We start from the raw sequence: 23,447 nt of genomic DNA, 5'->3' as shown, positions 1-23,447 counted from the left end.
GTCCATGTGCACAGATCTTTGAAAGTTGCCACCCAGGTGAATAGTGCGGTGAAGAAGGCATATGGCTTACTGGCTTTTATTGGTAGAGGAATTGAGTTCCGGAGTACTGAGGTCATGTTGCAGTTGTATAAGACTCTGGTGCGGCCGCATCTGGAGTATTGTGTGCAGTTTTGGTTGCCATACTATAGGAAGGATGTGGAGGCACTGGAACGGGTGCAGAGGAGGTTTACCAGGATGTTGCCTGGTATGGTGGGAAGATCGTATGAGGAAAGGCTGAGGCACTTGGGGTTGTTTTCATTGGAGAAAAGAAGGTTTAGGGGTGACTTGATAGAGGTGTACAAGATGATTAGGGGTTTAGATAGGGTTGACCATGAGAACTTTTTTCCACATATGGAGTCAGCTATTACGAGGGGGCATAGCTTTAAATTAAGGGGTAGGTTCTTTACTCAGCGGGTCGTGAGTTCATGGAATGCCCTGCCAGTAGCAGTGGTGGACTCTCCCTCTTTATGGACATTTAAGCGGGCAAATGGAGGATAGTGGGCTAGTGTAGGTTAGGTGGGCTTGGATCGGCGCAACATCAAGGGCCAAAGGGCCTGTACTGCGCTGTATTGTTCTATGTTTTATGATTTTTAGGATAATAAGGAATACAAAAAGTATTCATTTAATAACCTTATCCATGTGTTTGATGTGTAAATCTTTTTGGTCTCCAATTGGCTACCTATGACTCCTTTTCGTACCCTTAATGCAGATGGCAAACGGAAGATTTTGGATTCCCTTTATGTCAAAAAGACATATCGCATTTAAATAGCACTTTTCTCGACAACTCGACATCACAAAACACTTTACAGCTCGTGAAGTATTTTTGAGGTGTGGCCACAGAACTGATGTAGAAAACACAGCATCTAATTTGCACACAACAAACTTTCTTGTCAATATGATGGTCACCATTTGTTACATTGATTAAGAGATAAATATCTTAGCCAGGTCACCTGGATAACTCCGTTGTTCTTCTTTAGAAGAGTGCAGAGGAATTTTTTTACATCTACCAAACAGGTAAATACAACTTCAGTTTAGCGAGCTGAAAGATAGCACTTTCAACAATACTCCTTAGTACTACAATGGAGTATCAGCTGTGATTTTTGTGCTCATGTACTGATTTCAACCCAGAATCTTGTGATTCACAGATGAGAGTTCACAAAATATTACTTTGCAATTAAATTAGCACTGATTTGGGACAAAAAAACACTTTAGAAATATTTAATTTGGTGGGCAAACATCTTTGTGGACTGACTGAAATTTAATTCTTAGATTACACTTACCATTTTGAATTCCAAACAAATACAAGCCAGTAGGTTGTTGGGCAGGTGCAGGTGTACTTTGAAGCTGATTCATCGTTCCTTGTGGGTGAAAAAGTGAACTTTGTTGTTGACTTGGTACAGATGTGGTGGTCTGAAGTACAGACAGGTTACTTTGTGGATTAAAAATAGTGGACTGTTGCATCTCTTGTTGATTTATATCGTTCTGCAATGCAGACATTGATGTCTGGGAAATGAATAGTGTGACCTGCTGACTTTGAGAATCTCCTGAACTCTGAACTAACTGCATTTGAGGTTGGTTGTGAAAAACTGATGGCTGTTGTTCATCTGTCTGACGTGTCCCACTATTTTGAAGTGTTGAAACTGTGGTCTGATTTTGGAATTGCATGGATGATTGTTGTTCTTGATTAACAGCCACCATATTAGGTTGAGTATGAAAAAGATTTTGGTTTTGCTGCTCCTGGGAAGCCAAATTTGTATTCATTGGAGGCACGGTACTCTGAGAATGCACAGTACTCCGAGAATTAAAAAGGACATTCTGTTGTTGCTCCTGGGAAGTCATGCTGCTATTTATTGGAGAAATGGTGTTTTGAGAGTTAAAAAGAACATTCTGAGATTGATCTTGAGGTGAAGTATTGTTGTGCAGTGTAGCTATTGAATGTTGGGTCTGAAACATTGATGCTTGCTGATTTTGAGGAGAGGTGTTAGCCTGGGGAGAGGACATTGTGACCTGATGTTGAAAAAGACTCTGTTGTTGATGTTGCTGCTCTTGAGGAATCATGGTACTCTGAATCTGAGACACGAGAGTCTGGGTCTGAAAGACATTCACAGATTGCTGCTCAGGATCTCCTGAACTCTGGAGTGCTTGGATTGAGCTTTGGGGTGAATAGAAGTTTACTGGTTGCTTATCTTGTGACATGTTGCTATCTTGAAGTGGAGGCAAAGAGTTTGGAGAAAGAAAGAGTGTGCTTTGTTGCTGGTCTTGGCCAATTGAGGAACCTTGAAGAACTGCCATTGAATTTTGAGGATGGAACAACGTTGACTGTACTTGATCCTGGGAAGCAGCATTGTTCTGATGTTGTAGCATAGTGCTAGAGCAATGATAAAGTCCAGACTGTGATTCTTGAGAATGGCTTGTACTTTGAACTTGATTTAGAGAATTTTGTGGATGGAACAGTTCAGATGATGGATGTGATTGCTGCAGGAAGTTTCCAGGTTGCATTGACAACATTTCTCCACCCTGTTGAAAAATCCCAGATTGCTGTGAAGAGCCACCACTTTTTACATGCATCATACCATCTGTATTAGAAAACAAAGTTACTTGAGGCTGGCTATCTCCACTCTGCTGCATCTGCACAATAGACTCAAACATGTTGGTTTGTCTCTGGTTCGACTGCACTGAGGTATCTTCCACTGTAACCATTGAGTTAGAGCACTGAAAGACACTTGGGGAAGAAGTTGCCTGCTGAGGATTTCCTTTGTTTTCTTTCCCTGCAACAGTTGTAGCAGGTGAAAAAATTCCACTGTGGGATATTTGATGCTGGTTTTCATCACTGGACTGCAAACTAGACACAGCATGAGTGGACTGCTGAAAAATATCACCTTGCTGGAGGGCTCCATTTAAAGAACCTTGGGCACTCAATACTTTAGAGGATTGGTACATGTCTGACTGGAGTTGTCCTGATCCAGGGCAAATGTTCTGTTGCATTTCCATCAAAATGTCTGTCGAGGTTTCTAACACTTGTTGATTTGACAATGAATTCTCAGGTGCAGAGAGAACATTGTCTGACCTAGGAAGCGATGTGTTGTCAGAATTTGAGAATAAACCTTGAGTGAGGGAGCTCTGCATCGAATTGACTTGATGGAATAAATCTGCATTGATCTGGTCTTGTACCTGCTCCACAGGTTGCTGCATTGTCTCAGATGTGCTAGATCCAGTAAATAAAACAGAAGTTAATTGCTGCTGACTTGCCTCCAAAGCTTGATGAACAAGATTAACATTGTCACTTCTGCCACTGTTAGCATTTGTTTGAAAGTTTCTTTGTTGCATAGAGTGCAAAGCATTCTGCAACTGTGATACATTGTCATTTGGTTGAAATAAGTTTGGTGAATGCTCTTGCAGGGCCTGAGCCTGTGCTTGTGTCGTTGATTGTTGTTGCTTCTGGTGCTGATGTTTTTGCTGCCGTGCAGACTCGGGAATTTGGGATAAGGATATCTTGGCTGCATCAGCCTGCAAAATTTCTCTTGTTTGTACCTCCCTTGAATCTAGCAATATGTGAGCATTGTGAAACTGGGTTGTTTGTTGAAGCAAACCTTCATTATTCTGGAGCTGGCTGGAACATTTAGATGCTGGAAAAGCACATGGCTGAGAAATGTCTTGTTTTTGTACAGTTGTCAAAGTATCTGTATTTGGAAACATACTTGGTTGAATTTGCTGGCATTGTTCAGTGTCTCCCCCTTGATGAGACACAGATACAGATACAGAGAACGGTGCACTTGCTTGGACATTAGAAGAGATTTCCAAAGGTGGCTGTCCTGCTCCCACCTCTTGAACCTGAATAAATAAAACATAAAACTCACTCAAAGCAAATATTTATAAACATGTATTTTCTAATCAACCAATTCAGAAATGATTTTACACACCTCTGGAACAGGTGGGACTTAAACCCAGGCCTCCTGGCCCACAGGTATGACTATTGATTTTTTTTAAAACTTAAAAAATCATCATATTTTACATCCTTGTCGAAAAGGGTGGTGCTGCAAAAGGACAACAGGTTAGGCAGCATCTGAGGAGCAGGCAATTCAATGTTTCAGACATAAGCCCTTCATCAGGAATAACATTCCTGATTTTGGGCTTATGCCAAAAACACTGACTTTCCTGCTCCGATCTGACTGTCCGATCTGCTGTGCTTTTCCAGCGCCACCCTTTTTGACTGACTTCTCCGGTATCTGCAGTTCTTCCCTTCTCCATATTTTACATCCTTACAGAGTTAAACCTGTTTGATAGTTTAGAAAATTCTGCAACTGGTGGTAATTGCCCATTGTTAGATGGAAAATATGTACGTGCATAACTAGATGTCAACATTAACACACCGACAGATCAGGATATAAACAGAAAAATACTCAGAAAACATGAGAGGGTATAGGCTATTCAGCCCGTTGAGCCTATTCGATTATTTAACATGATAATGACTGATCATCAACTTGGTACCTGTTCCTGCTTTCTCCCCATATCCTTTGATGTCACTATCCTAAGGATTATGCCTAAATCCTTGAAAACATCAAATGTTTTCAACTGTGGCAGAGGATTCCACAGCCTCACCACTCTGAAGAAATTTCTCCTCACCTCAGTCCTAAATGGTCGACACCATGTCTTTACACCGTGACCGCTGGTTCTCGATTCCCCAGTCATTGGAAACATCTTTCTAGTGTTTATTGTCCAGTCCTGATAAAATTCTATATTTCTATGACATTTCCCCTCATGCCTCTAAACTCCAGTGAGCTTCATCCTAACCGATCCAGTGCTTCTTCATCCAGCAGTTCTGCAATCCCAGGGGATCAGTCTGGTTAACCTTTCACAATTCATCCACAGCCAGAATATCCTTCCTCAGTTGAGGAGACTAAAACTGAACACAGTACTCCAGGTGTAGTCTCACTAAGCCCCTGTATAATTGCAGAAAACATCCCTGTACTTGAATTCTTTATTTACAAAGGCCAACACATTACTTGCCTTCTGCTCGACTGGGATGTTTACTTTCAGCATTTAGTGTACAAGGAAACATAAGTCTTGTGGCATTTCTTCCTTTCCCTATCGAACACCACTTAAGTAATAATCTGACTTCCCGTTTTTGCAATCAAACTGGATAAGCCCGCATTTATCTGTTATACTTCAGCTGCCATGCATTTGCTCAATCATTCAACTTGCCCAAATGACAATGAAGCATCTCTGCATCTTCCTAAGAACTCACCCTCCTAACTAGCTTTATGTTGTGTCTGCAAACTTGGGAGATATTTCATTTACTTCCTTCATCTAACCATATTTAACTATAACTCAACTTTCCCAAAATCTGAAGCTAATGTTGATAGCTACCTAGAAATCAAAAGTTTAATTAAAAGACTGCAAGAACATTACTGAAAATGTGTTAAATAAGAAGACTAAATATGAGAAGCCAAAACTAATGATGAAAAAGTATCAAGATTCAAAGTGCAACACATGAAGGAAAAATAGAGTAAAGATATGTTTTTAAAACAAAGCATTATATACAAGAACTTTTCTACCCTCATTAAAAAAAAGTAGCATTTCTATCCATTTGGGGATATAAAAATCATACTTCAAAAGCTGCAGATGGTGTCTGATTTGATACCACATCCATTGGAGTCGTTGCTTCTTTCTTTATCACAACTGATGGCAGCATGGGTGATAGTAAAGTAGTAGGGAGATCCGCTTCTTCCAAGGAACAGCCTGGGACTTTCATTCCTGAAGCTATGAAGAAGTTTAAAAACAGGTCATACTTAAACCATACCGAAAAAGCAATTCGTGTTGGTTATAATGGTAATATTAATAGTATCACCTTGACTAACATTTAAGGTTTAATTGAGTACACTCAATGCATTTGTTAAGATATTCCATCAGTCAAACTAGTGGTTTTTCTGCAGGACATAAGCAAACTCCTTTCATTACTATAGCCACCTTATTTTCAGATTAATTCTTCCCCAGAATTGCATACTCACCCCAACGTCAATAAATTTTCAATTTTAATCACTACAAATTCCCAACTGAACAATAGCTTTGTGTGTATTTTTTAATTTAGAAGAAATGCAGAGATATAGCAAACTTTGAGCAGTTTGAGAGGCCGGTAACAGGCTTAAAAGAACTGACCAAATTTCTGAAAGTGGGATCAAAATGGTAGAATGCTATTGTGAAGCAGAGGCAGAGGGAGGCACTGCCACATATTATGGAGTATAGGGAGAAGGGAAGCTCAGGACAGCACAAGTGTGGTGATCAGATAGGCTGATGTGATCCTCATGACGCCTTGCTTTGCTTTATTCCCCCATTATTTTCTGGATGCTGTTGTCTCCACAGATTTTCCAGAGCTCCTCAAAAGTTCTTTTTCATATTTGGTTGGACTGACTTCTCCAATTATATCTTTATTTTCTATGTGCTCCTCAGCTTTCAAGAGACATTCCTCTAATGAGCTTCATCATTTATGAAGAACTTGTAGGTTTAAACTTCATTTTATCCAGCTATGTGAACTTTACTGTTCTTGGTCCTTTGGTTTCACTGGCAATACACCATCATCCTCTCTTGGTACATCATATCCACTCTTTAATTTTACTAATATCCGAAATCACCATGTATATTCACTGGATCCCTGTATCAGCCTCTGCAGGCTTAAAATAAGCCTTCAGAGATTGTTTTGACTGACAACATCCAGTAGTAGGTACACAGACACACTGCTCCTTGAACAGCATGAGGATCACGCCTACTCCGTAAAATGCCTTTAAACTTGGATAAAGTGCTGAGATACTCCATAGGAATTATAAGAACAAGTAATCAAAGTAAATGAAGGATTTATATAAAATATGTCTGTGTTCTTGCTTCTAATTCAAATAAATACAGTTGTTGACAAAGGTTAAACAGCTTGGTCTGAATTTCATATTTGGACAGAAAAACTTTGTTACAAAACCTGTTCCAAAATTGTAACAGTACTGGCATTCACCCAACAATATAGAAAATGTACTGTCTACAAAAAGCCGGACAAATCAAAATCAAATAATAATTGACCATCAAGCTCAATCATCATCGAGTGAGGCAAGGTATTACTTAGTGCTTTCAAGCAGCACTCACCTCACCAAAAACCTACTTACAGAAGCTCAGTTTGGATTCTGGCTTAATAAGAGGATGTGAAAAGGGTAGTGGTACCTTGGATTCTGTTAGGGCCACTCAGTTTCAATCCAGCATTAGTACAAACATGGAAAAGAAAGCTAAACTCCAGTTGTAAGCAGAGTGTGACTGCCCCTGACTTCAAGGCAGCATTTGACCGAATATCAAGGAGTGGTAACAAATACGAAACCGCTGGAATTTGGGAAAAATTGATCACTGGTTGAAATTATGTCTTCCACAAAATTTATTGGAGGATCATCATCCCAAGACCAGGGCAGAGACACAGAAGTTCCTCAGGTAATACTTCCTCAGGCCAATCACTTTCATCAGTGACATTCTTCTATTATTAATGAGAAAAAAACTTCGGATTTCGGAGCTTTTCGGATTTCGGAACTTTTCAGATTTCGGATAAAAGATTGTCCTACCTGTACTGTGTGCCATTCTGGTCACCTCAAGAGGAAGGATATGATAGCATGACATTAGATTACATTTTTTTAAGATTAGATTCTCTACAAGGTGGAAACAGGCCCTTCGGACCAACAAGCCCATACCGACCATCCAAACAGTAACCCACCCAGAGCCATTCCCCTAACCTATATTTACTCCTGACTAATGCACCTAACACTATGGGCAATTTAGCATGGCCAATTCAGCTAACCTGTACATCCTTGGAAAGTGGGAGGAAACCGGAACATCCAGAGAAAACCTACGCAGAAACAGAGGGAATGTGCAAACTCTACACAGACAGTCGCCCGAGACAGGAATCGAACCCGGGTTCCGAGCACTGAGGCAGCAGTGTTAACCACTGAGCCACTGAACTGCCCTTAGAAAGGGTACAGAAGAGATTTACTAGGATATTGCATGGGATAGAGACATTGAGTCATAAGAAGAGACTAAGTACGTTTGGACTGTTTTCTTTAGAGTAGAGAACATAGAACATTACAGCGCAGTACAGGCCCTTCGGCCCTCGATGTTGCACCGCCCTTTCATACTAATCTGAAGCCCATCCCACCTACACTATTCCATGTACATCCATATGCCTGTAAGTCCATATGCCTGTCCAATGATTACTTAAATGCACTTAAACTTGGCGAATCTACTACTGTTGCAGGCAAAGCATTCCATACCCTTACTACTCTGAGTAAAGAAACTACCTCTGACATCTGTCTTATATCTATCCCCCCTCACTTTAAAGTTGTTTCCCCTCATGTTTGCCATTCCCATACGTGGAAAAAGGCTCTCCCTGTTCACCCCATCTAACTCTGATTATCTTGTATGTCTCTATTAAGTCACCTTTCAACCTTCTCTCTAACGAGAACAGCCTCAACGCCCTCAACTTTGCCTCGTAAGACATTCCTTCCATACCAGACAACATCCTAGTAAATCTCCTCTGCACTCTTTCCAAAGCTTCCACATCCTTCTTGTTATGCGGTGACCAGAACTGCGCACAATACTCCAAATGTGGCCGTAACAGAGCTTTGTACAGCTGCAGCATAACCTCCTGGTTCCGGAACTCAATCCCTTTATTAATAAAGGCCAAAACACTCTATGCCTTCTTAACAACCCTGTCAATCTGGGTGGCAACTTTCAGGGATCTGTGTACATGGACACAAAGATCTCTCTGCTCATCTGCACTCCCAAGAATCTTACCATTAGCCTAGTACTTTGCATTTCGGTTACTCCAACCAAAGTGAATTATCTCACACTTGTCCGCATTAAACACCATTTGCCACCTCTCAGCCCAGCTCTGCAGCTTATCTATGTCTCTCTGCAACCTACTACATCCTTCATCACTATCCACAATTCCACTGACCTTAGTGTCGTCCGCAAATTTATTAACCCACCCTTCTAAGCCCTCATCCAGGTTATTTATAAAAATGACGAACAGCAGTGGACCCAACACTGACCCTTGCGATACGCCACTAGTAACAGGACACCAAGATGAACATGTTCCATCAACTACAACTCTGTTTTCTTTCAGCAAGCCAATTACTGATCCAAACTGCTATGTCTCCCACAATCCCATTCCTCCACATTTTATATAATAGCCCACTGTGGGGAACCTTATCGAGTGCCTTGCTGAAATCCATATACACCACATCAACTGGTTTACTCTCATCTACCTGTCTGGTCACTTTGTCAAAAAAGTCAATAAGATTCATTAGGCACAACCTACCCTTCACAAAACCGTGCTGTCTGTCCCTGATCAGATTATTCTTTTCTAGATGGTTATAAATCCTATCTCTTATAACCTTTTCCAATCCTTTACCAACAACTGAAGTGAGACTCACTGGTCTGTAATTACCAGGATTGTCTCTACTACCCTTTTTGAACAAGGGAACCACATTTGCTATCCTCCAGTCCTCAGGCACTATTCCTGTAGACAATGATGATTTGAAGTTCAATGCCAAAGGCTCGGCAATCCCTTCCCTTGCTTCCCAGAGGATCCTAGGATAGATCCCATCCGGCCCAGGGGACTGGTCTATTTTCACACTCTGCAGTATTTCTAATACCTCTTCCTTGTGAACCTCAATCTCTTCTAGTCTAGATGCAAGTATCTCTGTATCTTCCTCGCCAACATTTTCATTTTCTATAGTGAACACTTGAAAAATATTTATTTAGTGTCTCCCCTATCTCCTCTGACTCTGCACACAACTTCCCACTATTATCCTTGATTGGCCCTAACTTAACTCTCGTCATTCTTTTATTCCTGTCATACCTATGGAAAGCCTTAGGGTTAACCTTGATCCTATCCACCAACAATTTCTCATGTCTCCTCCTGGCTCTTCTGAGCTCTCTTTTTAGGTCTTTCCTGACTTCCTTGTAACGCTCAAGTGCCCGGACTTTTCACATTTTGTCCGAACATGAGCCTACTTCTTCTTCTTGACCAGGGATTCCACTTCCTTAGTAAACCACGGCTCACACGTTCTATATCTTCCTCCTTGCCCGACAGGTACATACTTCTCTGGGACACGCTGGAGCTTTTCCTTGAATAAGCTCCACATTTTTAATGTGCTCATCCCCTGCAGTTTCCTTCCCCATTCTATGCTTCCTAAATTTTTCCTAATTGCATCGTAATTTCCCTTCCCCCAGCTGTAACTCTTGCTCGGTGGAGTACACCTATCCCTTTCCATCACTAAAGTAAACCTGACAGAATTGTGATCGCTGTCTCCAAAGTGCTCACCTACTTCCAAATCTAACACCTGACCAGGCTCGTTACCCAGTACTAAATCTAAAGTGGCATTGCCCCTTGTAGGCCTGTCTACATACTGTGTCAGGAAGCCCTCCTGACACACTGGACAAAAACTGACTCATCTATAGTACTCGTACTGTAGTGATCCCAGTCAATATTTGGATAGTTAAAGTCCCCCATGACAACTACCCTGCCTCTCTCACTCCTATTGAGAATCATCTTTGCTATCCTTTCCTCAACATCTCTGGGACTATTCAGAAGCCTATAGAAAACTCCCAGCATGGTGACTTCTCTTTTCCTGTTTCTAACCTCAGCCCATACTACCTCAGTTAACGAATTCTACAACTGTAATATAGTCCCTGATCAACAATGCCACACCTCCCCCTCTTTTACCATCTCCTCTGTTCTCACTGAAACATCGAATCCCGGAACCTGCAACAGCCATTCCTGTCCCTGCTCTATCCATGTCTCCATAATGGCCACAACATCGAAGTCCCAGGTACCAACCCACGCTGCCAGTTCACCCACTTTATTTTGGATGCTCCTCGCGTTGAAGTACACACACTTCAATCCAGGTTCTCGCTTGCCAGTGTCAGATACTTGATTTTGGAACTCCCTACTCTCATCCTCTTCTGTACCTATCCTACAATTTTGGTTCCCATTCCCCTGCTGTATTAGTTTAAATCCACCTTAATAGCTTTAGCGAATTTCCCACCCATGATATTGGTACCCCTCTGGTTTAGATGAAGATCATCCTGCTTGTAGAGGTCCCACCTACCCCTAGAAAAAGCTCCAATTATCCAAAAACCCGAAACCCTCCCTCCTGCACCATCCCTGTAGCCATGTGTTCAACTCCTTTCTCTCCCTATTCCTCACCTCACTAGCACATGGAAAGACTGAGGGGGAACATGATTGAGGTGCATAAGATTGTGGGAGGTATGGACAGGGTGAATAGAAGTCAGCTGTTCCCCTTAGTTGGGAGGGGAGTCAGTCACAAGAGGGCATAGTTTTAGGCTACGGGGCAGAGTTTCAGAAGGGATTTGGTTTAAAAAAAACCTTTTCGTTCAGCAGGTGGTCAGAATCTGGAATGCACTGGCTGGGAAGGTAGTGGAGGCTGGAAATCTTACAACATTTATAAAAGATTTGGAGAAGTACTTCAAGTATAAGATTCAAGAATATGGGTCAACTGCAGGAAATTGGAATTAGTGCACTTTTAGTGGTAGTTATGTTGATCAAACTCAATGGGCTGAAGGGCCTTTTTTGCACTGTATGAATCAATGAACAGCAAGTCAGAGGAATTCTAAGGCAAGCAACTCCCCCTCAATTCCTCAAAGCCCATACATCATCTACCAGGCACAAGTCATGAATGTATAAGAAAACTCTGCTTGCTTGGTTTAATACAGTTCCAATAATATTCAGGAAGCATGACACCATTCAAGACAATGCTTTCTTGATGAGTACTTCAAGCATCACCTGAAACTTTCACTCCCCCCAGCATTATTCCAAAGAGGCAGTACTGACTATAGATGCAAGATGGAATACAATAACTAATCAATGCTCTTTCAAAAGACATCAAAATCTCCAATCTCTGACAACTAGAAGGATAAGAGTGGCAGATTTAGGAGAACATAAGCCAATTCAAGTTTCCAACCAAGCCACACTCCATCCTGACTTGGAATCAAATCAACATTCCTTCACTGATGCTGGGCCAAAATGCTGGAAAGCTTTAAAAGCTCTTTTGATGTGCAGGCACTAGAGAAATTGCAGCAGTGCAAGAATATGGCTCACCCACCACCCTCTCAGGGAATACTAGGAACGGTGGATTTACATTCCAAGGCTAAATAAAAACAAAACACACAGCCTCATTATAATATTTAAAATGCTAACCTCCCTTGGCAAGGCAATATACTAGAGCCCAAAAACTGCACTACAGGGCTTAAGGTAGGGAGACACTGTTCGGGCAAGGGACTCAAGCCAAGTTAAGGTGTATTAAATTACAAGGGCACAGATAGGAAAAAACCTTTCCCCTTTGTAAAGGGTGAATAACTAGGGGTCATAATTTTAAAGTAAGGGGCAGATAGTCTATTGGGGGAACTTAATAGGTTCATTGTGGGATTGACATAAGCATATCTGTAACTCTGGCTGAAAAGGGTGCTAAAGGCAGGAACCTGTACATTTAAGAATTATTTACATTAACACTTCAAATACCATTGCATACAAGGCTATGTGCCAAGTGCTGGAAAATAGGATCAGAGTAGATAGATGCTCGATGACTGGTATAGGCATGATGGGCCTCTTTCCATGCTGTAAAAATACTCCATTATATTGTTTGGAATTACCAGGCTTCCTAAGATTTTCAAATATGTTATTCTCTTTCTTTGCAGAGGTTAAAGTAAATGGTTCTATACGTGATACATATATTTAAGTAATTTTTCACAAAGATAAAGTTAGATGAGTAACTGAAACTTAAGATAGAGCTCATGTGAATAACCACTTGTGTAGGACACTAAGCAGAACACTATTTACTTAAAACTTGATAATAGCTCATCACCTTAATGGACTTTAGTTTCATGTCATATATGAGGTGATAGAATAACTTGTATCAAAACTAAAACTTTGACATTTCATATGCCTGACATGCTATAAAGAATATATGAAGCTCTATGGGCTACTCATTACCAAGTTGGAAGTTGGGTCTGATCATTGAGAACTTGATCAATAAGCTACATATGAAATAATCATATTGAAATGGAAATGTTTAACAGCACTTAGAATTTTAGATTTAAAACTAGGCCAGTGTTTCAAACATTAAACAGATTTTGGCCAACAAGATATGCAGACATTTTTTAAAAATCTCTACACAGTTCACCTTCAGAGGTGTACTGGTAAGTAGAAAACCCATAGACTTGCCACTGAAAATGAAGGGTAACAGAGATTCTCAAAATAATCACTGCTGCATATCAGTAACATTTATGCATTTTTTATTTCTCAAAAGATTACTCCTTCATATTGGAGTTCTTGACTTCTTTTGTATTTGACAACTCAGTTAAGACCAGTAATTTGTCATGCATGTGAAACCAGAGCCCCAATATTACTTTTCTTCTTCAATGTGTTATGAAGTACCATTTTACCTTTCATTGTCTCTTCAAAAGAACATGGTGGGACAGGAATTTCTTTCTTCACACTGACATCTGAGGAACTCACTGAAACACAAATAGAACACATGCTGACTTTTTCAAAACTCAATTATCTCGTCCAGTATTCCCTTTGCCAAACATTATAAACTATCCATCCATATACATTGCTCATTTAGTTCTCCATGAAGACCAAGCAAGAATCATGACAATCAGTTTACTATTAAAAACAATTAATCAGATATTTGTATTCCGATATGGTCCTTAAAATCTTGGAATAATATTTTCCAAGGTCGTAGATTGTACTAGATGCCACAGAACAGTCCAAGCTCTTCGGCTTTGTGGCTTGATAAGATTCATACAGCCTCACAGGGCACATAGACAATATTCCTCTTAACTTGCAAATAATTTAAGCTCTATCTTTCAAATAATCTTAAGTTTCCTGAAGTAGGGTTTATTCACCAATAAATTTGGTTTAGCTCAGGTGACTGGCCAGCTGGTTTTGCGATGCAGAGTCGTGCCAACAGTGCAAGTTCAACTCCATACTGGTTGAGGTTACCATGAAAGACCTACCTTCTCAATCTCTTCCATCATAGAATCCCTACAGTATGGAAACAGGCTCATTTGGCCTAACAAGTCCACACCAATCCTACGAAGAGAAACCCACCCAGACCTATTCCCCTACCCTATATTTACACCTGACTAATACACCTAACCTACACACCCCTGAACACTATGGGCAATTTAGCATGGCCAATTCATCTAACATGTACATCTTTAGGATTGTGGGAGGAACTGGAACACATGAAGGAAACCCAGGTCCTTAGCGTTGTAAGGCAGCAGTGGTAACCACTGAGCCACTGCTCCTCTGTCAGGTGGCTAGTAGGGCAGGATCATAGGACACAGCATTTATAGTAAAAGATCAAAGTGTCATACAACTGACGCGATGTATTGAACAAACCTGGATTGCTGTTAAGTCTTTAATCACTTAGAATGAGATACAAGTTTCAATGATTAATATGTAAAGTCACAGTCCTGAGATAACTTAAGGCTTTATTAGTATTTTAAAAAAGGTGACATTTCAGCTCATTCAATTCAAGGTGTAAAGTTAGAGTTTGCCTGTATCTCAACCTTGATTCAGACTGGTTCTATCTCCAAATTAGGAATTTATAAATGTCATAGACTGACTGCCTACAGACTGTGTGCACTTTTCGAACAAAATAGAATGTATCTGCAAATGCATTGAACTTGGTTGTTCTCATCACCATTTCTTCAAGTCGCATGGTCAGTCTGTAACATTTCTGAATCACACTCTTTATATAGCATTACTGTTTCTTGTGGAATGATACGCGATTACAAGCTACACAATTTTCAATGTGACCACACTGACGATTTCACTTATTTTTCTGACAAATAAATCGACATCTGCTGCCTCCACAACAACCATTGTTCGACATTCAAGATACTTGTAACCTCTTACATTTTCTTAGCTTTCCAATGGATGATATTATCCACTTTCATCCAGAAGACAAAGAATGAAACCAATGCACAACATACTCTTTAGATAGACTAGCATATGAAGCATTGCGGAAAAAGGGATTAATTTCATGTTCTTTGGGTCATCTAAGGATGGGAATTTAAGCACACATTCATCCAGAGTTTTGTTTAAATACCAAAAATGCAACAGAGAGAAATTCCACAGACAAAACTCAAAACCAAAAGTATTAATTCTCTACAATCTATCCATGAAACTGTGACACTCCTGGAATGTCCCAGATAGAGATGTAAAGTAGCCTCAACTCCATATCATCCCTTTGTTTTGGGGACGCAAATAAATACTGTAAGTCCCTAAATTAGATGATTTTGGATCTCATGTCTCGATTACAAAGCCCAAAGATGGAACACCCACGTTTTGTGTCTTCCCATTTCCAATTCTGACCATATCAATAAGAATACACAATGCTTTGATTTGCAATTACTCCAGGTTTATTTAGCAGCTTCTTAAACCAAGTATTTGTCTTTACCTTACATTTAAAAACTTAATTCCTTAGCTAAAAGTTATTGCAAAAACATATAAATGATAACATATTTGTAAAAATGCCATCCTGTCATTTACATAAATGATTTGGATGTAAACATAGGAGGTATAGTTAAGTTTGCAGATGACACTAAAATTGGAGGTGTAGTGGACTGCAAAGAAGGTTATCTCAGATTACAATGGAAACTTGATCAGATGGGTCAATGGGCTGAGAAGTGGCAGATGGAGTTTAATTTAGGTAAGTGCGAGGTGCTGCATTTTGGGAAAGCAAATCTTAGCAGGACTTATACACTTAATGGTAAAGTCCTAAGGAGTGTTGCTGAACAAAGAGACCTTGGAGTGCAGGTTCATAGCTTCTTGAAAGTAGAATGGCAGGTAGGGAGAATAGCGAAGGTGGCATTTGGTATGCTTTCTTTATTGGTCAGTGTATTGAGTCTCGGAGTCGGGAGGTCATGTTGTGGCTGGGATATTGGTTAGGCCTCTTTTGGAATATTGCATGCAATTCTGGTCTCCTTCCTATCGGAAGGATGTTGTGAAACTTGAAAAAGTTCAGAAAAGATTTATCAGGAAGTTGCCAGGGTTAGAGGATTTGCGCTATAGGGAGAGGCTTAATAGTTGTGGTTCTGTTCACCGAGCTGGAAATTTGTGTTGCAGACGCTTCGTCCCCTGTCTAGGTGACATCCTCAGTGCTTGGGAGCCTCCTGTGAAGCGCTTCAACTCCGGTTCCTGCACAGAAGCTTCAGAACCAGAACAACGAGCACCCGAACTACAAATCTTCTCCCAAACTTTGAAGAGGCTTAATAGGCTGGGGCTGTTTTCCCTGGAACGTCGGAGGCTGAGGGATGACCTTATAGAGGTTTTACAAAATTATGAGGGTGAGAATAGGATAAATAGACAAGGTCTTTTCCCTGGAATGGGGGAGTCCAGCACTAGAGGTTTAGAGTGAGGGGGGAAAGATATAAAAGAGACCTAAGGGGCAACCATTTAGAGTGAGGGGGGAAAGATATAAAAGAGACCTAAGGGGCAACCATTTCATGCAGAGGGTGGTACGTATATGGAATGAGCTGCCAGAGGAAGTGGTAGAGGCTAGTACAATTGCAACATCTAAAAGGCATCTGGATGAGTATATGAATAGGAAAGCTTGAGGGATATAGGTCAAGTGCTGGCAAAGGGGGACAGGACCGTGTCAAGGTATGCAGAAATGAGTTCGGTGGGGCAGGAGCAGACTGAGACAAGGGGTCGGCTGGGACAGTCAGGTTTGTGGATTTTGGGCAGGAGGTAGAAACAGGCGGTGTGGAGTTGTGGGACTATGAGGTTGGAGGTGGTGGATGGGAGATCCCCTGAGGTGATAAGGTTATGGATGGTCTGGGAGATGGTTTGGTGGTGGGAGGTGGGGTCATGGTCAAGGGGGCAGTAGGAGGAGGTGCCTGCGAGCTGGCATTTAGCCTCAGCAATATAAAGATCGGTGCGCCACGGGAGAAGGGGTCGTCAGAGGGTAGGCGGGAGGCCAAATTGAAGAAGTAGGCATGGAGGCGAAGGCGGCGGAAGAAATGCTCGATGTCTCGCCGTGTGTTGAATTCGTTTATCCGGAGCGTAGAGGAATGAGGGTGAGGCCTCTGCTGAGGACTAATCTTTCATCCTCAGAGAGGGGGAGGTCTGGAGGGATGGTGAAAATACAGCAGGGCTGGGAGCTAGAACTGACCAATAAAGGCAAGCATACCAAATGCTTTCTTCACTACCCTGTCAAACTGTAACTGGACCTTCACAAAACTATGAACCTGCACCCCAAGGTCTCTTTGTTCAGCAACATTCTCCAGGGCCCTACCATTAGTGTATAAAGTCCAGCACTGATTTGCCTAACCAAAATGCATCACTTCAACTTAAATAAAACTCCATTTTTGGCCCATTGACCCATCTGATTAAGGTCCCATCGTACTCTAAGATAACAAAGAACAAAGAATACTGAAGCACAGTATTCTCCAAACGTGCACTGATCCAGATTCCCTATCTAAACTCTGTCGTCTATTCTAAGGATCTGTATTCCTTTGCTCCCTGCCCATTCATGTATCTGTCTAGATACATCTTAAATGATGCTATCGTACTTGCCTCTACCACCTCCGCTGACAACGCATTCCAGGCACCCACCACCCTCTGCGTAAAGAACTTTCCACGCATATCTCCCTAAAACTTTTCCCCTCCAAACTTCAACACATGCCCCCTCGTAATGGAGTCCCCCACTCTAGGAAAAAGCTTCTTGCTATCCACCCTATCTATACCTCTCATGATTTTGTAGACCACGGTCAGGATGCCCCCAACCTCCAACATTTCAATAAAAATAATCCTAATCTACTCAACCTCTCTTCATAGCTAGTGCCCTCCATACCATGCAACATCCAAGTGAACCTCCTCTGCACCCTCTCCAAAGCATCCACATCCTTTTGGTAATATAACGACCAGAACTATACACAGTATTCCAAAGGTGGCCGAACCAAAGTCTTCTACAACAGTAACATGATCTGCCAACTCTTGTACTCAATGCCCTGTCCAAATGAAGGAAATGTCAGATGCCCTCTTGACCACTCCATTGATCTGTGTTGCCACCTTCAGAGTACAACAGATCTGAACACCCAGATCTCTCAGTACATCAATTTTCCCCAGGGCTTTTCCATTTACCGTATGGTTCATTCTTGAATTGGATCTTCCAAAATGCATCACCTGGCATTTGCCCAGATTGAACTCCATCTGCCATTTCTCCACCTAACTCTCCAATCTACTTATACCCTGCTGCGTTCTCTGACAGTCCACTTCACTATCTGCTACTCCACCAATCTTAGTGTCATTTGCAAACTTGCTAATCAGACTACCTATACCTTTCTCCAGATCATTAATATTTATCACGAACAACAGCGGTCCCAGCATGGATCCCTGTACAACACCAGTGGTCAGAGTTCTCCATTTTGAGAAACTCCCTTCCACTACTATTCTCTGCCTGCTGTTGCCCAGCTAGTTCTCGATTCATCTAGCTAGTACACCCTGGACCCCATGCGTCTTCAGTTTCTACATCAGCTTATAATGGGGAACCTTATCAAATGCCTTACTGAAGTCCATGTATTTGATATAGAACATAGAATAGTACAGCACAGAACAGGCCCTTCAGCTCACGATGTTGTGTCGACCATTGATCCTCATGTAAGGTAAACCTAATGTACGAACCCTCAAATTTCTGTGACCATATGCAAATCCAGCAGTCTCTTAAATATCCCAAATGACCTCACTTCCACAACTGCTGCTGGCAACGCATTCCATGCTCACAACTTCTGAATAAAGAACCCGCCTCTGACATCCCCTCCATACTTTCCACCAAACAGCTTAAAACGATGACCCCTTGTGTTAACAATTTCTGCCCTGGGAAAAAGTATCTGGCTATCAACTCTATCTATGCCTCATTATCTTGCACAACTCAATTAGGTCCCCTCTCTTCCATCTTTTTTCCAATGAAAAAAGTCCGAGCTCAGTCAACCTCTCTTCGTAAGATAAGCCCTCCATTCCAGGCAGCATCCTGGTAAACCTCCTCTGAACCCTCTCCAAAGCATCCACATCTTTCCTAAGCATTCCAAGTGCGGTCAAACCAAAATTTTATAGAACTGCAACGGGACCTCACGGCTCTTAAACTCAATCCCCATGTTAATTAAAGCCAAAATACCATATGCTTTCTTAACAACCCTGTCCACTTGGGTGGCAATTTTAAGGGATCTATGTACCTGCACACCAAGACCCCGCTGTTCCTCCACACTGCCAAGAATCCTGTCTTTAATCCTGTACTCAACTTTCAAGTTCGACCTTCCAAAATGCATCACTTCACATTTATCCAGGTTGAACTCCATCTGCCACCTCAGCCCATCTCTGCATCCTGTCAGTCAAGCTGCAGCCTACAACAGTCCTTTATACCGTCAACGAAACCTCCAACCTTTGTGTCGTCTGCAAACTTGCTAACACATCCTTCAATCTCCTCATCCAAGTCATTATTAAAAATTACAAAAAGAGTAGAGGCCCAAGAACAGAGCCCTGTGGAACACCACTCACCACTATCCTCCAGGCAGAATACTTTCCTTCCACTACCACTCGCTGTCTTCTGTCGACCAGCCAATTCTGTATCCAGACAGCTAAATTTCCCTGTATCCCATTCCTCCTGATCTTCTGAACGAGCCTACCATGGGAACCTTATCAAATACCTTGCTGAAGTCCAGATACACCACATCCACCACTCGACCTTCATCAACTTGTCTAGTAACATCCTCAAAAGAATTCATTAAGATTTGTGAGGCACGACCTGCCCCTCACAAAGCCGTGCTGACTGTAATTAATCAAGCCATGCTCTTCCAGGTGGTCATAAATCCTATCCCTCAGAATCCTTTCTAGAAACCTTGCAGAAGACAGACGAGAGACTGATTGGTCTGTAATTGCCGGGGATTCCCAGATTTCCTTTCTTCAGCCATTTCCTCATCAATCAACTTTGTTACTTCCTCAAGAATTCTATTAAGTTGGCAAGACATGACGTTCCCTGCACAAAACCATGTTGCCTGTCACCGATAAGCCCATTTTCTTCCAAACAGGATTGGATCCTATCCCTTAGTATCTTCTCCAGCAGCTTCACTACCACTGACGAGAGGCTCACCGGTCTTTAATTACCTGGATTATCCCTGCTATCCTTCTAAAACAAAGGGACAACATTAACAATTCTCCAGTCCTCCGGAACCTCACCGGGTTCAAGGATGCTGTAAAGATATCTGTTAAAGCCCCAACTATTTCCTCTCTCACTTCCCTCAGTAACCTGGGTTAGATCCCAGCTGAACTTGGGGACTTATCCACTTTAATGTCTTTTGGAATACCCAACACTTCCTTCCTCCTTATGCTGACTCAACCTAGAGTAATCAAACATCTATCACTAATCTCAACATCTGTCACATCCCTCTCCTTGGTGAATACCAATGCAAAGTACTCATTCAGAATCTCAGCCATTTTCTCTGACTCCATGCATAACTTTCCTCCTTTGTCCTTGAGTGGGCCAATCCTTTCTCTAGCTACCCGCTTGCTCCTTCTATACAAATAAAAGGATTTTCCTTAACCTTATTTGCTAAAGATATTTCATGACCCCTTTCAGTTCTCTTAATCCTTTGTTTCAGATTGGTGCTACTATCCCTATATTCTTTCAAATCTTCAACTGTTTTGAGTTGCTAGACCTTATGTGTGTTTCCTTTTTCCTCTTGGCTAGCCTCAATTTCAGTCATCTATGGGAACATAATCTTGCCATTTGCTTCCCTCATTTTCACAGGGACATGTCCTTCCTGCACTATAATCAACCTCGCTTTAAAAGCCTCCCACATATCAAATGTGGATTTACCTTCAAACAGCTGCTCCCAATCCACATTCCCCAGCTCTTGCCAAATTTTTCTATAGTTGGCCTTCCCCCAATTTAGCACTCTTCCTTTAGGACCACTCTCTTCTTTGTCCATGAATATCCTAAAACTTACGGAATTATGATCACTATTCCCAAAGTTATCCCTACTGAAACTTCAACCATCTGGCTGGGTTCATTCCCCAATACCAGGACCAATATGGCCCCTTCCGGAGTTGGATTATTTACATACTGCTCTGGAAAGCAGCGGGCGCACAGAGAGGGGACACATGTAGTGTCTCGGGTTTCTTCTCCACTCAAACTTCTTACCTTCCCAGAAGCCTCTGTTGACGACTTCCGGGTTCCCGCTCCGAGTTGGAAAAAAAAACACAGACATGTAGTGTCTCCCACCCTCCCTTCTCCTCTAACCTAAAAAAAAGGACTCAGTCGGCTGAACAGGTAAGCTACTTAGTGTTCTTGTTTTGGAGACTAAGTGTAGAGTTAATGCAGCGCATGCAGTGAAATGTTCCTCCTACAGGATGTTTGAGGTAGGGGTGACCACCAATGCTCCTGCCAACTTCACCTGCAGGAGGTGCAGCCAGTTCCAGTTCCTCAGACCGTGTCAGGGAACTGGAGCTGGAGTTGGATGCACTGAGGATTATTCGAGAGGCTGATAGATCGAAGCTACAGGGACATAGTTACGCCAGAGAACAGAGGTAGCTGGGTAACAGTTAGAGGTGGGAAGGGGAGGAAGCAGGCAGTGCAGGGATCCCCTGTGGTCGTTCCCCTCAACAATAAATATACTGCTTTGGATACTGTTGGGGTAAGCTGCAGTGACCGGGTCTCTGGCATGAGGTCCGGCTCTGAGGCTCAGAAGGGAAAGGGGGAGAGGAGGAGAGCGCTAGTTATAGGAGATTCTATAGTTAGAGGGACAGACAGGCGGTTCTGTGGACATGGGCGAGACTCTCGGATGGTTTGTTGCCTCCCGGGTGCCAGGGTCCGTGTCTTCAAAATCCTTAAGGTGGAGAGTGTGCAGCCAGAAGTCGTGGTGCACATTGGCAAGAGGGGTGGGGAGGTCATTCAGGAGCTCAGAGAGTTAGGCTGGAAGCTAAAAGCTAGGATGGACAGAGTTGTCATCTCTGGGTTGTTGCCGGTGCCACATGACAGTGAAGCAAGGAATAGGAGAGAGTGCAGTTGAACACGTGGCTGCAAGGATGGTGTAGGAGGGAGGGCCTCCGGTATTTGGACAATTGGACTGCATTCTGGGGAAGGTGGTACCTGTACAAGCAGGACGGGTTGCACCTGAACCAGAAGGGCACCAATATCCTGGGAGGTAGGTTTTCTTTGGGGTGGTTAAACTAATTTGGCAGGGGGGATGGGATCCAGACTTGTTGTCCAGCAAGTAGGTTAGCTGTTTTTCAGGATGGAACCACTGACAGGGAATACTTGCGGACACAGATGGGCTCAAGTGTGTACACTTCAATGCAAGGAGTATCAGAAGTAAGGTGGGTGAACTTAAGGCGTGGATCGGTACTTGGGACTACGATGTTGTGGCCATCACGGAAACGTGGATAGAAGAGGGACAGGAATGGATGTTGGAGGTTCCTAGTTACAGATGTTTCAGTAAGATTAGGGAGGGTGGTAAAAAAGGAAGGGTGGGTGGTGTTGCTAATTAGAAATGGTATAACGGCTGCAGAAAGGCAGTTCGAGGGGGATCTGTCTTTGGAGGTAGTATGGGCTGAAGTCAGAAATAGGAAAGGAGCAGTCACCTTGTTGGGTGTTTACTATAGGCCCCCCAATAGCAGCAGAGATGTGAAGAAACAGATTGGGAAACAGATTTTGAAAAGGTGCAGAAGCCACAGGGTAGTAATCATGGGCGATTTCAACTCCCCAAATATTGATTGGAAGCTCTTTAGATCAAGTAGATTGGACGGGGCGGTGTTTATGTAGTGTGTCCAGGAAGCTTTTCTAACTCAGTATGTAGATTGTCCAACCAGAGGGGAGGCCATATTGGATTTGGTACTCGGTAATGAACCGGGACAAGTGATGAGCTTGTTAGTGGGTGAGCATTTTGGTGACGGTGACCACAATTCTGTGACTTTCACTTTTGTTATGGAGAGATAGGTGCGTGCAACAGGGCAGGTTTTACAATTGGGGGAAGGGTAAATACGATGCTGCAAGACGGGATCTGAGGAGCACAAATTGGGAGCATAGGCTGTCAGGGAAGGGTGTCATTGAAATGTGGAACTTTTTCAAGGAACAGATACGACGTGTCCTTGATATGTATGTACCTATCAGACAGGAAAGAGATGATCATGTGAGGGAACCTTGGTTGACAAGGGAGGTTGAATGTCTTGTAAGGTGGAAGGAGGCGGCTTACATAAGATTGAGGAAACAAGGTTCAGACAGAGCGTTGGAGGGATACAGGATAGCCAGGATGGAGCTGAAGAAAGGGATTAGGAGAGCTAAGAGAGGGCATGAAAAATC

At 42.4% G+C, this 23,447-nt stretch overlaps 1 protein-coding gene across 1 annotated transcript in view; it reads right to left on the bottom strand.

Annotated features, from left to right (window-relative positions):
* Nucleotides 1-23,447, bottom strand: part of LOC122558720 (nuclear factor of activated T-cells 5-like) — a 236,777-nt gene that overhangs the window by 36,313 nt on the left and 177,017 nt on the right. Inside the window, exons 12-14 of the mRNA XM_043707513.1 lie at nt 13,525-13,596; nt 5,648-5,799; nt 1,320-3,870 (exon numbers count right to left, since the gene is read on the bottom strand). Coding sequence (XP_043563448.1) covers nt 1,320-3,870; nt 5,648-5,799; nt 13,525-13,596 — 2,775 coding nt within the window. The remainder of the gene's footprint in view (nt 1-1,319; nt 3,871-5,647; nt 5,800-13,524; nt 13,597-23,447) is intronic.

The sequence above is a fragment of the Chiloscyllium plagiosum genome, chromosome 17, assembly GCF_004010195.1.
Source record: "Chiloscyllium plagiosum isolate BGI_BamShark_2017 chromosome 17, ASM401019v2, whole genome shotgun sequence".
NCBI lineage: Eukaryota > Metazoa > Chordata > Chondrichthyes > Orectolobiformes > Hemiscylliidae > Chiloscyllium > Chiloscyllium plagiosum.
Note: the sequence above shows the minus strand (reverse complement) of the source record. Positions and strands in the feature narration are given on the sequence as shown.